The following is a 16,937-nucleotide window of genomic DNA, read 5'->3' on the forward strand; positions in this document are numbered from 1 at the left end:
AAATTCATTGAAATGGATTAATAGATTTGAGAAGGAGATGGGTTAATTTGACGAACATGTTGAAAAAATTTCATTTCTGAATTCGATTTGTTGGAACAATTACCTTTTCCACTCCAGTAATGAAATTTGGATTTTCTGTTGTGATATACAGAGTATTAGTTGTGACAACACAATTTTAAGTTTTTTCAATAATTTCGCACGCATCGCAATGCATATAAGACTAGTATAATATAGCTACTATCTCAAAATGCCCTCAAAATATTCACGATGACTAACGTTTACCGAAGACCTAAACATAAACTGGGTAATATTCTATTGGTATTTTGACATTAAGTTACTCTCTTTTAAAATATTCAACTCAAAATATGATTATAATTGGTTCAAAATCACTAATTAGACTAGACTAAATATAAGGGAATTCCTAAGTTCATTTTCGTAAATGATCTTTGGTATCCCCTATAAAATAGACTAAAATACCCTCGACAGTTTAATTCACAATTTAAAAGCTAATCATTTTAGTAAATTTATAAATGTGCTATTTAATGCAAATTTGTAAGTTAGGAAAACCAAATAATATCATGCATAGAATCTTCATTATTGACAATGTTACAGCAAAAAGTCAACAAAGAATTAAACAATTTACCCAACAAACATAAAAGCAAGTAAGTAAAAATTATGGAAATTTGCCCCGTAATATCTCATTTTCTTTCACGAAAACAACAAAATTCCGTCATTAAAAGTCAAAAGAAAACACAAAAAATCAAATAATATTACAAATTTATTATAATTGCTAAAATCTCTAATTTGTATACGGAAAACTAAAATTACCCAACTCACTTTTGTCATTCGATTTACTTGAAAAGTAATAGTAGTATGAACAATTCTATGAAAAAAGAGTAATCAAACAACCGAATTTATCCAAAAAATTCCACTACCGTTTCTCTTGAAATCCCGCCGATACATGTGAGTATATATATTTTTTCTCCCAAATCCATGTATAATTAAGAAAATGAAAACATAAATTGTGTTTATTGAGATTTTTCTCCTTCGACGACAAAAATCACACATTGGATTGCTATAGATACTTTTAACATTTTCTCAAGTTTTGGATCAGTCATTTGTGATGAAATCTTGGTATTGGTATTATATCATTGATTAAGATACTTTCTGAAGAAGGGAAAAAAAGGGTAGTCATTTTACTCTAATAAGTTTTGATTTCTTAATATCAACATACATGCAGTCTCAAATTCATGCACGCATCGGGTGTATAAAAGACTAGTACTCCGTATAAATTAAATCATGTTAGTTTGTTTTCTATTTTTATGCACTTGCGCCAAAAATTACTTTGTCAAATACGGTTCTCTAGAGTTCTAAAATAACTCTACAAGATAGTGTTTGGTCAATATCAACCATTGAATGAAAAATCAATGGCTCGTATATTATCTTTCCCAAATCCCCATTATTTTTGTCATCAATATCCATGCTAGTTCTAGTATAGAAAAGTAGAAAAAAAAAAACTATCCAATTTGAATGGAAAAAACAAAACGAGGTTTGTGGGAAAACTTTTCAATCGAAAAATGACAAGGGCATTGTGATGTGTATTTCAGTAGATTGTTATACATTATTTTTCTCTTTATTTTTTTTTTTTTTTTTGACATACAGATTTTTCTCTTTATTATTCTACTGTGGAGTGTGAATGGTATGAACAGCTTGAATTACGTGTTTCCTAAACAATATTTCATTCGTTCCTGTTTATTTTTTTTTAAAATTTTTTTTTTCAATTTTTAAATTGGTGTTTCTTTTTGTTTTTTCACTAGGTTAGATCCCGTGCAACACACGGATGTTATTAAATAATTTGTTTATATATTTTTAATTTTACACTAATCTTTTAAAAAGAATTTTTTCATTAAGTAAAAAAAAAAACAGATTTTATCAAGTGTTAACGGGAATATAAGAGAAAATTACCAAATTTGAATGATAAAGTGATTAGTACGAATTACTCCCTCCGTTTCTTTTTGTTGTATCCGTTTCCATTTTAAGCGTTTCATATTGTTGTATCCATTTAGAATCTATTCTATTTTTGGACCTACATTTTATCCTAAAATACCCTTATATTTCTATTTAATTACCAAAGCACCTAAAGATTCTACCCATATTCCCACTTAATTTTCCCGACCCATAATATTTAATTCTTTTCCCCTTCCCCATATACCCACTCTCTCACCTCCTTTATCACCCATCATTATCACTCCTCTCTCTTACCTTATTTCTTTATTATTTTCTCACTCCTTTATTTATTATAATCTCTTACCCCCAATCATTTCTCTTACACCCAATCATTACACTTATACCCATACAAACCAATATTCCAATTTTCTTAAAAACCACACCAGATTCCAAATGGATACATAAAAAAGAAACGGAGGGAGTACTATTTTAGAAGTTTAAGATTACAACAAAATAATTTAAGATGGAAAAAAGGGGGAAAAAAAAGCGATGAGAACCTTTTCTTACGGTGAGAATCTCAAATGTGCATATTTTTTGAACTAAATGTACATGTTTTTTGAAACAAAATGTTCATCATATTTCAACCGTATAAACTGTTCATATTTTTAAACCAAATGTGCATATTTTAATACTCAAATGTTATGTGCATATTTTTTTGACCAAAATAAGCATTTTTTCCGTTTTCAGAAAATCAAAAATTTTATTCTAACTTTAAAAAAAAGCAGTGCACATATAGTTCAAATGATATGCATATTCATTCTAAAAAATATGCACAAAGGAGGTTCTCACCATAAGAGTAGTGCATATATATATATTTTAAAATAATTTCTCTCTCATTCCATTAATACAAAGTATAATATTTTGTTTTTCAAAATGATTTTTCTCTCGTTTAATTATGGCAAGATTCATATTTTCGTAATTTCCTCTCCGATTCTAAAAGAGGAAAACATTAAAAAATACTCCATCCTTTTCGCAATAAATGCATCATTTCGTATTCCAAAATGCTTCTTTGAACATTAATATCTCTAATTGCGTGTTAATAAAAATTATAAAAAATTGATATTTGGATTCCTCACATTGATACGAATTTAACAAGATTTCACTTAACTATGTTTGTTTTTACATAATGTGAAAGAATAATTATAAAAGTTAATTAATGAATAATGTCCAAAAGAAAAACGATGTATCTAGTACGGAACGGAGCAAGTAGAATTTTTGGTAAGCGATAAAGTAAGCAGAAGCATATTAGCCGGAGCACATGATTCACAAGTTATTAAATAGAGCACATGGCATGTAGCGGTAGGACGATTTTGAGAACGAACGTATCTCGTGTCCCTCGAGCACACCCAAAAATAGGGGAGACGTCTAATTTATAATTTTATTTATTTGCAACCCAACAAGAATTCAGAAGATAAATGAAGATATGCAATTGGGCCCACTAAACGAAAGAGTTGACAATGTAATTAATTCTTGGATTTTAATTGGATTATAAATAGGATCGTGTATTGTACCAAAAGATAAGGAGCCACTAAGAATTACACTTTCTACAATCTACATAGCTTAATCTTCCTCAAAAACATAAACTGAATATGGCTGTCCTACATTCAGCTCCATTCCAAGCTCTTCATTCCTCTGTTACCCTGAAAAACCCAAACTCGTCATTGTTCATCTCCAGAACAAACACTAGTAAATATTATTTGCCAACTAAAATATCATGCTCACTTATTCCTAATGTTATTAAGAAGGCAGCCAAGACTGTAGTTAACCCTGTTATTTCCATTGTTGATGGCCTCCAGCCTGCCACTTTTACACCACCTAAAGACGATTTGAAAAAGGAGGACTTCCCTCCTGGTTTCCTCTTTGGTGCTTCCACTTCCGCTCTTCAGGTTTCTCCATCTCTATTCAATTATATTATACTCCTTCTGTCTCAAAATGCTTTTTACGTTTGATATTTTGCACGTGATTTTACAACTAATTAATGTGTATAGTAATTTCTTTCTTTCTTTTTTCTTATTTAAACAAGACAAATTATATTTATTTATAATAATATCACTTCTATCAAAAATTTAACATTGGAAAAATAAAAAAGATTTAATGCCCCAATGAAAAAAATATGAGAGATAAACTAAAGGAGTTTTTGTTAGAAATGACCTTTTATAATCCAAAAATTGTGACAAATGACCTTTTAAAAAAAGAGTTGTGAGATAGGACCCAAACCAGGTTTTTTTGTTGTGAATAGAGACCAAGACCCATTTTCCGACGGTCAAGCCAATTTTCCGGGTTGACCTCCACGTGCACGGTACGTGACCCCATTTAACGTTTTTTTTTCTCTTCCAGATTTTCCCTCCAAGAATTCCCCCTCTGTTCCCCATTTATTAAGTAAGAAACATAAAAAATATCTTACTCTCTCTCCTCTTAACTCTGTCTTCTTCACCATTTTTCTTCCTCCATTTTTTCTTCAATTCGTTCCCTATAGTGTAATAAAAAAAATTAATCAATCCCCTTTGATTTTCGTGGCATTTCATGCGCTTACTAGGACACTACCTTGCTGATTCTTTTATACAATTTCAATAAAGCTCATGGAAACAATTTCCAAAACCTTTCGCCTAATCCAAATCAAATATAACTTGATACTTTTATTATCAATCTTTAGAATCAAATTGACAGAGATAGCAAATTCCTATTCTATAAAACTTGCAAGTAATGAATGTAAAAGTTTGTTCCAAAGTTAGGCAGCAGGGACAAAGTAACCCTCAGGATTTAACGAGTCAGGAGTTGAGAATGCATAAGATCTTCCATCCGTTTCATACTCTGACTTACTCCTGTATAAAAGAATCAAACAAGAAATTCATCTTGTATAAAAGAATCATCAAGAAATTAATTAGCATATGAACCCTAATTTCAAGAGTTCACAAATTGGAGAAATTGGACCGAAAAATTTGGGGCTTTCATGGTTACTTTATACGAAATTCCACGAAAATCAAAGGGGATTGAGCAAATTTTTTTTTGTTACACTACAGAAAACGAATGGAAGAAAAAAAATTGAGGTAAAAATGGCGAAGAAGACAGTTAAGAGGAGAGAGAATCCAATTTTTTTTTATATAATATTTCTCAATTAGTTAAAGGGGGAATAAGGGGGGAAACCTGAAAAATATATCTTTATATGGGACACTGCCGTGCACGTGGAGGTCAATGCCGGAAAATGGCTTTGACAGCCGGAAAATGGGTCTTGGTCCCTATTCACAACAAAAAACCTGATTTGGGTCCTATCTCACAACTTTTTTTTAAAAAAGGTCCTTTATCACAATTTTTGGATTATAAATTAAATACACCAATGTATTTAATTGGTTAAAATAATCAATGACATAAATTTTAATAGAATATTAAAACATTTGATAATATAAAAGAAAATGTAAAGAACATTTTGGAACGGAGGGAGTATATAATATTATCTTGTTTACAAATAATCTATTGAATAATGATCGATGTGAGTTAATTTGGTGATTATGATAGACTGAAGGAAGAGGGGACGAAGGTGGTAGAGGACCAAGCACTTGGGACTTCATGATTAAAGCCGATAAAGGACATAAAGCAGTCGACTCCTACAACCTCTACAAGGTATAGCTAGCTCAATTTATTATTACCATCTTTACTTTCTTAACTACTCCATCTCGATCCGAGGTTTTACAAGCCACGTTTACAGTTTGATTCGAACTAACAATGTCATTATCATATTTATTCTTCGTACAAAACAACTTCCTTTATTACGGACATTAACTTTTTTATATTCTTTATTTACGGATTATTATATTAAGTTTATGCGATTTAACTACGGAGTATCATGTTTTTCAATGTATAATTTGACCGTTAATATTGTTAAATACTGTATTTAATTATAAAGTATGCATATGATCATCATGTTTATACATTTCACTATTATGTTTCTCCATCCACAATTTGACCGGTAATTTTGTTAAACACTGTATTTAATTATAAGTATGCATATGACTATCATGTTTATACATTTTCACTATCATGTTTCTCAATGCACAAAGTTTGTAATTTGGTTGCCTTTGGAATACAATCTCTTACCTTTGAAAAAAAAAAATTAAAATAAAAGTTGCATACTCCATAGTTGATATTTAAATAATACTTCCTCCAATTTTTAATACTTACAACTTTTGTCATTTTCACGCATATCAATGTAGAATTTTGATAATTAATATCTTTAATTCTCTTTAAACAAAAATTATAAAAAGTTAATATTTTGAAAATACAAATTGAGAGAAATCTAACAAGATCATACATGATTATGTTTTATCTTACATATAAATCAATAATAATAATCAAAATATAATAAGTGAATAGTATAAAATACACAAAGGTTGCGAGTATTAAAAATCGGAGGAAGTACTGTGTACTCCACATATAGGTAAAATTTCAAAACTTACTTTATAAAATATAGTCATATAAAATCTTTTAGATTCGTATCGATATATATTTTCTAAATCAACTTTTTATAATTTTTTCATATATATAATTTGAGATATTAAGAGTCGAGATATGTGTTGGGGTTGGGTAAGCATAGAGTCAACTATGGTGCAATGTTTAAGTAAGAAAACATGTATATATATACATTATAAAACTTGTTGAAACGCAAGTATACGAAGATTGTAAAAGGTAAAGCAAGAGAATGAAGCAAAAGATTAGAAAAATGACGATATGATGGAAATATTTGTTGACTAATAATTGCAGGAAGACGTGAAATTATTGAAGGAGACGGGGTTAAATACTTACAGATTCTCCATTGCGTGGCCAAGGATTTTGCCTAGTAAGTTTCACTTTTAAGTTTTAACCCTCAAATCCATTCAATTAATGTTCAATTAATGTAGCTAGTTGTTATTTACACTGTTTGGATATATTGCAGAAGGAACTATCGAGTCAGGGATTAACCAAGAAGGCATTGATTTCTATAACAGATTTATTGATGAACTTATCGCAAATGGTAAGTTATGACTCCAATCGGGAATCCGGATTTAATTTTCAATCATTAACATGAAAAATAACATAAATACATTTATGATTTATGATTTATGATTTATGATTTATGATTTATCTCACAATTTGATCCATTTCTGTATCAGGAATTACTCCTATCGTTACTTTGTTCCATTTCGACCTACCTGTGTCTCTACAGAGTGAATTCTATGGCTTCATGAGACCTAACATTGTGTATGAATCAAATTAACACCTACTTAATTTGCTTCATTTCTTTATTAATAATTAACTAATTAATTAACAAATAATTATATATATATATGAATGTAGAGATCACTTCAAGGAGTTTGCTGATCTATGTTTCGAGAAGTTTGGTGACCGTGTTAAGTATTGGGGGACAATCAACGAGCCTTATGTATTCGGGTCGTATGGGTACAAGATGGGTTTGCCTAATGCTCTTAAGGATGATCCTTTAGGAACATACATTGCCACCCACCATATTATCTTAGCTCATGCTGCTGCAGCCAAACTTTACAAGGAAAAGTACCAGGTTAATATTATCATCGATCTTCATCAGCTCTATCATTCATTCATCTACATGTATCTTTTATGTAACATATATAGCTTAATTAATTCTCTGTTGCAGAAATCTCAAGGTGGTAAAATTGGAATTTCACTCCCATGTAAATGGTACATGCCCCATGCATCTGCTGATCCTAAAGACTTTGTTGCTACTAAAACGCAGTTGGACTTCACCTTGGGCTGGTAATTTTAATAATTTTAATTGCAACATCAATACATCAATAAATAAACAACGTACGGATAGGATAGGATAGGATAGGAGAGAGTTGTCACATTTTCATTTTTGAAAAAATATATATATACAGGTACATGGACCCACTTACTCGTGGGGACTACCCAGAATCAATGAAAAAGAGTGTGAAAGGACTCCCAGTATTCACAAAAGCTGAAAAGGAATTAATCAAAGGAGCATTCGATTATATTGGTATCAATTATTACACTTCTAGATACGTCGAACACACTTGTGTTGTTGATGCAATGGTCGGCACCATCACAATCAAATACTCCGAACAAAAAGGTATATTTTATTTTATTTTATTCCTCAAATTTACACTTTCATTTTTAATTTACAACTTACTGGGGAGTAGTTAATAGCATTCTATTGATTTAATTTTATTCCAGTTGATGATGAGGGTAACCTAGTTGGATGGCAAGCCAAAGGACAAGAAGATATTTATGTCCGTCCTGATGGACTTAAGAATTTGCTTCTCTACGTTAAGACAGAGTATGATAACCCTGAAGTGTATGTGACCGAGAATGGTGAGATTCTAATTTTCAAATATGAGCAGGTTATTAGTTGACGGGCCGGACTTAATTTAACTTATTAAATTTGAAATTAAATTACAAAAACAGGTGTTCCTGATAAACCAACCATAACAAGTTCAATTGAGGATCTGATAGCACAAGGAAATACAACAGAACTTGAGGCTGCATTATATGATGACTATAGAATCCAACATACCGAGGATCATCTTGTAGCTGTTCGTGGAGCAATAAGGTAATAATTAAGTTCATTTTGTGTTTAGTTATTTCATTAATCCTTAATTAATCATATTATGTTATTGGATATACAAATGCAGGGAGGGAGCAAACGTAAAAGGCTACATAGTGTGGTCATTGATGGACAATATGGAAGTAGGAGCTGGTTATGAAACTCGATTTGGCCTCAACTTTACAGATTACAATGACAATCACAAGAGATACCCTAAGAAATCTGCTAAATGGTTTGCTAATTTCCTTAAGGAAGAGACCACTACTAATGGTTCATTGAAGAAAAACTAATAATCTAAGGGAGCGCTTCATATCATCTCAGTTTCTAATCGTACCATCTTAATTATAAATGTTTCAATAAACAGGTGTTTGTATTTGTAACTTTATCAAAAAATCTACTTAACTTTGAGAATACAACGGCGTTAACGACTACACTTTCATATACACGTACCTATGTATTTGAATTATTTTTTTTTTTTTTTAAAGTTGAGTATCTATATACTCCGTACTATGTATTTCTTTCTATTGAAATAATACCAAGTATTTCTTTTAAACTCGAGTATTTATACACTACTACGTATGTATTTCTTTGTATTGTACTCCGTAATAAGGATTGATGTGTAAGATTTCTGTTTCAATCATCACTTGCCTGAAAAAAACCTCGTATATGCAAAACAACCCCACTAAACACATAAATTAAGTTGTACCTGATATAGGGATAAGTATAATCTCTAGAACCCTACTAGGGATGTCAATGGGGCGGGGCGGGGCGGGGCGGATGCGGATGTATGTCCCTCCATCCCCATCCCCACCTAAAGTTTTCATCCCATCCCCGCCCCATCACCCATAGCGGCGCGGGTACAAAATTCATCCCCATCCCCGCCCCAACGGGTATAAACTAAAATTCATCCCCGCCCCACCACCCAACTGGGTATCCATCCCCGTCTTATCCCCGCCCCATACCCACGCCAATATCCGCCTAATTTTTCTTATTAAGCAAACATTTTCCATATGTACGAAGTAATGAAGTTAACTTTATAAAAAAAAAATAACTTACGACTAAAGAGACATATATAATCGAAAAAATACCCGTCATAACAAAAAAAATCTAAACAAAAAACTTAAAATTCTCACCTAAATTCATATTATCACCTAAACATGCACATAAATACAAACTCACCCCATCACCCATGGCGGGTATGAAGCGGGGCGAGTGGGGATGGGGCGGGGCGGGCGGGGATGGGGCGGGTTCAACATAAAATCCACACCCGCCCCATCACCCATGACGGGTACGATTTCTATACCCATCCCCGCCCCATCACCCGCCAAACCTACCTCCATCCCCGCCTACTTGGGGCGGATGCGGGGCGGGTCTCCCACGAAACCCGCCCCACTGACATCCCTAAACCCTACATAGTACATATTCCTTAAATGAATCGGAAATTCATTTAATACCTTTTCGGGAAAATAGTTCGGAAAACATAATTATACGATATGACGTTGGATCGGAATCGTATATCGTATTGCATATATTCGTAAGCTAGGCGAAACGAATAATCGTATCGTAGTACGCTGGATAGTATCGTACGAGACGATAAATAAATTGTAGGATGATAATTTAAACGCAAGACGAAGTGAAGCCCACGAGCCGGGTGCACGAAGCACTCGAGGCCCATGGGCGTAAGTGCGTGGCAGCAACAATACAACAACGCTGGCCCATGGCCACGCGACTGCGTGTGTGCGCGCTGGCACAAGCACATCAGCAACAGCGCTGCACGCAGCAGGCTAGGGTGCGGCCCAAGGCCCACTGTCGTGCAGGCCCATGCGCGTGTGTGTATGTGTGTGCTGGTCGGCTAGGCCTTGTGCTTGGTCGGTTAGCACACATACTTAATAGGTTATTCTAGTAACCTAACACACTAATGTTTTCCAAACCTAACCTAATAATATTCTAACCTAAGGCAAGATAAACCCTAATTCTCTTTGTGCCTCCATTAGAGTGTTCATCCCAAAAGCTAAACAATTTTGAGTAAGGTCTAAGCCATCAATCTCAAGACGGATCTGAACGTGTCGGTGAACCAAGTAGAGGAACGACATTTGGAGTTCTTGTTCGTGTTCGTGATTCTTTGAACTAAGGGAAAATACGCTACAAACGTAAGTTATGCTTGATTTGTACTTTATGCTTCTTGGCTTTGGGGTTATTCAGCTATCATGTTATGTATTTAACTGTAAACCCCTACCGTGGTATCATGAGCTACATGTATTTAAAGTACTTATTAGCATGTTATTATGTCGAAATTTTTAGAATTAATTCCTAACTTTTCGAATGTTTTTCTTGATTATTGGATTAATCGTTGAAAAGCTGTTGTGTTCGTAAAGTGTCGAAATTTGGATTTTTCTGACCCTAATCTGATTGGAAACGAAGTTTTAAGATCAACTCATGAGAACATAATCTCAAAAACAGGTCCCGAAGTGTGATTTTTTGGCATTTGTGTTAATTAATGAAATAATATGGAGCTAGGTGAGAACAACGAAATCCCCCAAAATTGAGAATCCTAACCCTAACTTCACCATTACCACCAATTAAGCGTACCAAAAATCACTATGTGACGGCGTATGGGTAGCTTTTGGTTTGAGATAGCCCGTGTTCTTGTTATCTTCAAATCCGAACAACTATGTAGCAGACCAGAAAAGCGAGACTAACGAGGTCGCCGACAATCAACGACCTCCACGATCTGAAAATTAAATAAAAACAATCGGAACTCCGCCTCTGGGAACTAGATCCTTTCCTTTTGGTAAAACCAGATCTGACCGATCTTCGAGAGCATCGCTTTGTTGTAGGAGGAATTCTAAGAAGGAAAACAAATCCAAACAAAAAACCAAGGAAGTGGAGACTCGCTGATAGCAGGTCAGAGAGGACCCTGGCCACCGCCCACCGGCGAGGTTCTTGGTGAGGCGATGGAGTTTGCTCAGTAACAACTTTAATTATACACCAAGAAAAATTAATCCAATAAGTATTATTTATGTTCCACTACAATGGAAACAAATTGTCATACTTATCAAGACAAACATCGCATGTGTTGAGTAGTAAATCGGTTTTTTTTTATTCAATTGAGGACTTGAGCAGTGAGTTGTGATAGTATCTTTGGATAGATGTTAAAAAAGTTTTTGCACGTATAAGTATAAGGTGTACAATAAATTGTACATTAAAATAATTTTTACCTAAGTGTTTTTTTTTTTTTTTAAAGGTAAGAAAAATAATCTTAGGAGACCCTCCGCACGAGGGGAACTCCTAAGAAATCGTTATGAACAATAGAAGCTAACATAGGGCTATTACAAGGGTCGATATACATACGATTATCTACTAGGTGTCCAACATTAGCTATCCAGTCAGCCGCCCTATTTGCTTCCCTGTAGATGTGAGAAATGTCCCAAGAGTCGAAGGAGCCAAGGAGGTTTAGACAGTCGTTGATGATATGCTGAAGCTTCCATGGAGTGGACCACTTTTTCTTGATGCAGTTAATGACAAGGAGGTTATCACCTTCTATTATAATGTGTCTAATGTTTAGTCTAACAACTTCATGTAGCCCTTTGTGAAGTCCAATAGCTTCTGCCATGAATGATCGAGAAGTACCAAGGTTGAAGGTACATGAAGAGATACACGTTCCGTTTCCGTCACGTAGAATGATTCCTGCGGCTGCCGACTCCGATTTACTTGATCCGTCGAAATTAAGTTTGAATACTCCAGGAGGAGGTGGAACCTAGTTGACGAGGATAGTGGAGGAGGTAGTGGTGGGGGTAGGAGTGAGGTTACTAGAAGAGAAGGGGATGCCCAAGGTATGAGCTGTGTCTATTTCAGTTCTCAATTGTTACTCAGAATACATAGAGGTAGCTTTCTTAAACACACCATACGGGTTGACATTTATGTTTTTGAAAATACAGTTATTTCTTGCTTTCCAAATTTCCCAGCATAGGAAGATAGTTTTTTCCAAGGAGGTGCTAGTTTTTCGAAGGGGGGTAAGCAAATCTAAAAGATTTAAGGAATGCAGGCGGTAGTCTAGCCAAGAGGTTGTGGATGGAAGATCCCAAATCATTCTGACTGTGGGGCAGTGGATAAAGAGATGGTCTATATTTTCTGAGTACAAATCACATAATGGACAAATAATAATAGGCAAAATATGTATGTGATTGAGTGTTTCCCGAAATGGCAGGCTATTATGACAAATCTGCCATAGGAAGATTTTAATTTTCGGGGGGATGTTAAGTTTCCAGATCCAATGGTACGACCATTTTGGCTTGTTCGAAGGGATATTGTGTGCCAGCCATGTAGCTGATTTTACCGAAAAAATTCCTGAGGATGTGAGTCCCCATATGGGTTGGTCTTCCATGTTAGATATAGGAATTGGGATTCCTTTAATCTTTGCAACCATATTCTGTGGGATAATACTAGATAAGAGGTTTGTATTCCATTGGTGAGTGTCTAGTATGAAATGATCAACAGTGAGTGAGTGATCTACTGAGTTCGGGTTTTTACCTAGTAAGGAGGCTAGGTTTTCTTGTGATACCCAGTTGTCGAACTAGAAGTTGATTGATTTTCCATTACCCACTTTCCAGCGGATTCCTTTACGGAGGAGTTCTCTTTGGTTTAGGATGTGGTGCCAGATTTGCGAATCTTGTTGTTTATGCTTACAAAGGAAGAATGATGTATTCTGATGGTATTTAGTCCTAATTAGGGATATACATTGATGTCATTTTAAAGAAATTTTTTTTATTAAAATGAAAAAATTTATAATAAAAAATAGAAAACTTTTACATATATAAGGGTAAATTTTTAAGCATTTTGACTTAATTTTTACTCCGATTTACAATATTTATTGCACACTACTTATAAATAAGAATTTATAATAGAAGTTATTATTTCATTCAAATTATATCAACATATGTTATTTCATTCAAACTATATCAACATCCTGTTTATTTTGTTAAAGATAAGATAGGAATTAAAAAATTTACACTTAACCTAACCCGATTGAGATACAAATCTTTGTTTATTTTCTTTCCAGTGTCACCTTTTTCCAATTTGACACTACTGTATCCTCTCCGAAAATACAAGTTATACGTAGTAGACTTTAATCATTCATATTATAATTTTTTATAATTTTTTTTTATAATTTTTTACTTGTACATAATTTAAGATATTAGAGTCAAAGTAATGGTTAGAAGAGTAAAAGTCAATCATGGTGCGATATTACGGAATTGAAAAAGTATATATATCGCACCATGATTGACTTTTACTCTTCTAACCATTACTTTGACTCTAATATCTTAAATTATGTACAAGTAAAAATTATAAAAAATTAATATTTAGAAAATATATATCGATAAGAATATAACATTACCCTGCATGACTAAAATTTCCTTACTTACGAATCACAACAAATTGTCAAAGTCGTAGTGTGAATAGAGTAAAAAACAAATAGTGCGATATTTCCGGAACGGAGGAAGTATATATATATACTCCCTCCGTCCCTTCATACTCGCACCGGTTTGATCGGTGCGGGGTTTAAGACACTTGAATTGACTTATTAATTTTATGGTTATTAATTGATAGTAGGGTATTTTTTAATTTTTATAATATAGTTAGTGTGAAATGTGTAAGGGATGAGGAGTGGTGAGTGGGGGTGTGAATTTTTAAATGAATTTTTGTAGGGGGTAGGGGTATAGATGGGTTAGTAGGTAAGTGTGGGAAATGATATATTATTGGTAAAATATGTCATTTATAGAAGCGACGTAAGTATTAAGGGACAACCCGAAAAGAAAAGCGCGAGTATTAAGAAAGGGATTATATAAATTTAACTTATGTAAAAAATATACATATATACTTAAATATTCATTCTGAGATTAATATTTTTTTTTTTTGGGTTCTATTACGAGGAGTTCCCACCGCGTTCGGCGAGTAGACTAATCTCTCGCGGAAGTTTGCATGGGTACCTCGATGGGCATCATCCCTCCTAGTTGAGGTTCTTTCCAATCCCAAGGCTCGAACCCGAGACCTTGGTTAAGGAGCAAAAGACCCTTAACCGCTCATGCCAACCTCAATCGGTCAAAAATAGAGATAGTAAATGAGTTCAAAAGAATACTTTGGAGTTTGGACAAGTTTGATACGGTCAACTATGTCCCTAACCTAGAGCTGTCAAAAATTGACCCGACCCGAAAAACCGACCTGAACCGACCTGTTTTTTTAACCCGAGACCCAAAATTTGTTAAAATAGAAAACCCGTAACTCGACCGTATCCAACCCGTTAAAATCGACGACCGATTTCGACCCGATAATGCATGACCCGGACCCGAACCTGACACCCGACCGAAATATAACCGATAACAAAACTAAGTCAGCTTACCCGACCGAAAAATGACCCGAACCCGATTCAACACCCGACCCGATGTCAACCGGAAACCAATTATAACCCGATAAAACCTGTTATTGACTCAACCTGACAAGCCGTTACCTGAATTTACGCGACATGTTGACAACCCGATTTGCCATTGACCTAACTAAATAATAACTTAAATCAAGTTAATATTTTTTTTTAATAATTACCTAATCTAGAACAAGTGAAAAACTTTAAACCAAATTTAACCAAATTTATAAAAGTTAATTACTCCTGATAACTATCGTACCCGGTCTTAACCCGTGTCCGATAGTAAACCCGACCTGAATATTAACAGACCGGTAATTTTTCGATCCTAACTTGACCCTACTCGTTAAGACCCGAACCCGTAATTTTACCCGACTAAAAAAAGACCCGAACCGAACCCGACTTATACCGAAATGGACAAATAACCCGACATGACCCGACAAATTTTCAACCTAACCGAACCCGACCTGAACCCGACCTGCACCCGGTGATAAAATGACCCGACACGACCCGTTCAGATCATGACCCGTGACCCGAGATGACCAAACCCGGACCCGACTCGAGTAACCGTTTTGACAGCTCTACCCTAACCTAACTCTTTTAAGTAAAGTCAATTACTGATCGTGTCATCTTTTACTAATTCTAGTTTTATAGTGATTGTAGTCTTAAAAGCTGATAAGCGGTGACTTAGATTCTTCCCGCGTTTTCTTTGATTTGACAAATCAATTTCAACTTCTTTGTGTTGATTTAATTCTTACTAAATTATTATTGATGATGTTCTTTTACTATAGTAGCGATGAGTGATGACGACGCTAATTTTTATTTTTATAGGAAAAATGTACGAAATAGTTATCTTTATGACGATATCTAATTTATACTCCCTCCGTCTCATAATTATTGCCCCGTTTGACCAAAAATACGGATTTTAAGAAAAATAGAATATAGTACATGAAAAAGTGGAATAAAGTATAAATGATGATTGAGTTGTACGAAAAAGTAGAAAAAAGTACATTTGAAAGAGAAAGTGGGGACCTTAGTAGACAAAATTAGTACATAGGAAATTGGAATATAGTACATGGGTGGGGTTTTCAATACATTTTTAATTAATATAGTACATGAGAAAATGGGGACCTTAGTAGACGAAATTAGAAACATGACTATAATTTTGGGATGCCCCATTTAAAAAATAGGACAATAATTTTGGGACGGAGGGAGTATAAAGGAATAGATTATGAAAATTTTACTATTTATGGGTCTATATCTTGGTTGGTAGGAATGTAGTGATCACTGACTGCAACATACTCCCTCCGTCCCGGAACACACGCACCGGTTTGACTTTTTGCACTATTCACATAATTCACTTTGACCCTATTTTATTTCTAGTATATGAAAACAAAAGTTAGCATATAATATATTGTTGGCTTCATCTTAACATATATTTTTAAAATATTAATATTTCATAAGTTTTTATAATATGTAGTTAAAGATATTGGTGGTCAAAGTTGTGCATTGGCAAGCGTGTCGACTCGAACTGGTGCGAGTATTCTGGGACAGAGGGAGTAATCTATTGCAAGGTTAGGTTCTCAATACACATGATGTGAAGTATAACTTTCAAAATGCGTATGAAGTTGTTTGACATCATCCATAAACAGTTGGATTTTCCACGGGGTCAGTGCACGATTCTGCAAAACCTAAATAGTTTATAAATTAATTATCTCCCGCGATGAAAATATGTCTATTATTATTTTCAATTGCTAATAGTAGTCAATCGCTAAGGGCTAAAGCTTCTGTAAGAGAAGGGGGCAACGTTCCCATGATATAAGATCGACTGACGATATTAATTTGTCTTAGGTGATCTTTGATAACTACCCTTGTTTCACTCAAAGTTATACATGACGAACAAAACCATCAAAATAAGTTTTAGGATATTAGGGGTCGGGAGTA

At 34.1% G+C, this 16,937-nt stretch overlaps 1 protein-coding gene across 1 annotated transcript; it reads left to right on the plus strand.

Moving 5' to 3' along the window:
• Positions 1-3,512: 3,512 nt before the first annotated feature.
• Positions 3,513-9,131, plus strand: LOC110798305 (beta-glucosidase 13). The gene is made up of 11 exons (XM_022003482.2): positions 3,513-3,893; positions 5,521-5,625; positions 6,763-6,838; positions 6,935-7,012; positions 7,152-7,239; positions 7,336-7,555; positions 7,652-7,770; positions 7,893-8,104; positions 8,209-8,346; positions 8,440-8,584; positions 8,667-9,131. The coding sequence occupies exons 1-11, from the start codon at positions 3,597-3,599 to the stop codon at positions 8,866-8,868; spliced, it is 1,680 nt and encodes a 559-aa protein (XP_021859174.1). The 5' UTR covers positions 3,513-3,596; the 3' UTR covers positions 8,869-9,131.
• Positions 9,132-16,937: the final 7,806 nt, after the last annotated feature.

Source organism: Spinacia oleracea, chromosome 2 (genome assembly GCF_020520425.1).
Source record: "Spinacia oleracea cultivar Varoflay chromosome 2, BTI_SOV_V1, whole genome shotgun sequence".
Classification (NCBI taxonomy): Eukaryota; Viridiplantae; Streptophyta; class Magnoliopsida; order Caryophyllales; family Amaranthaceae; genus Spinacia; species Spinacia oleracea.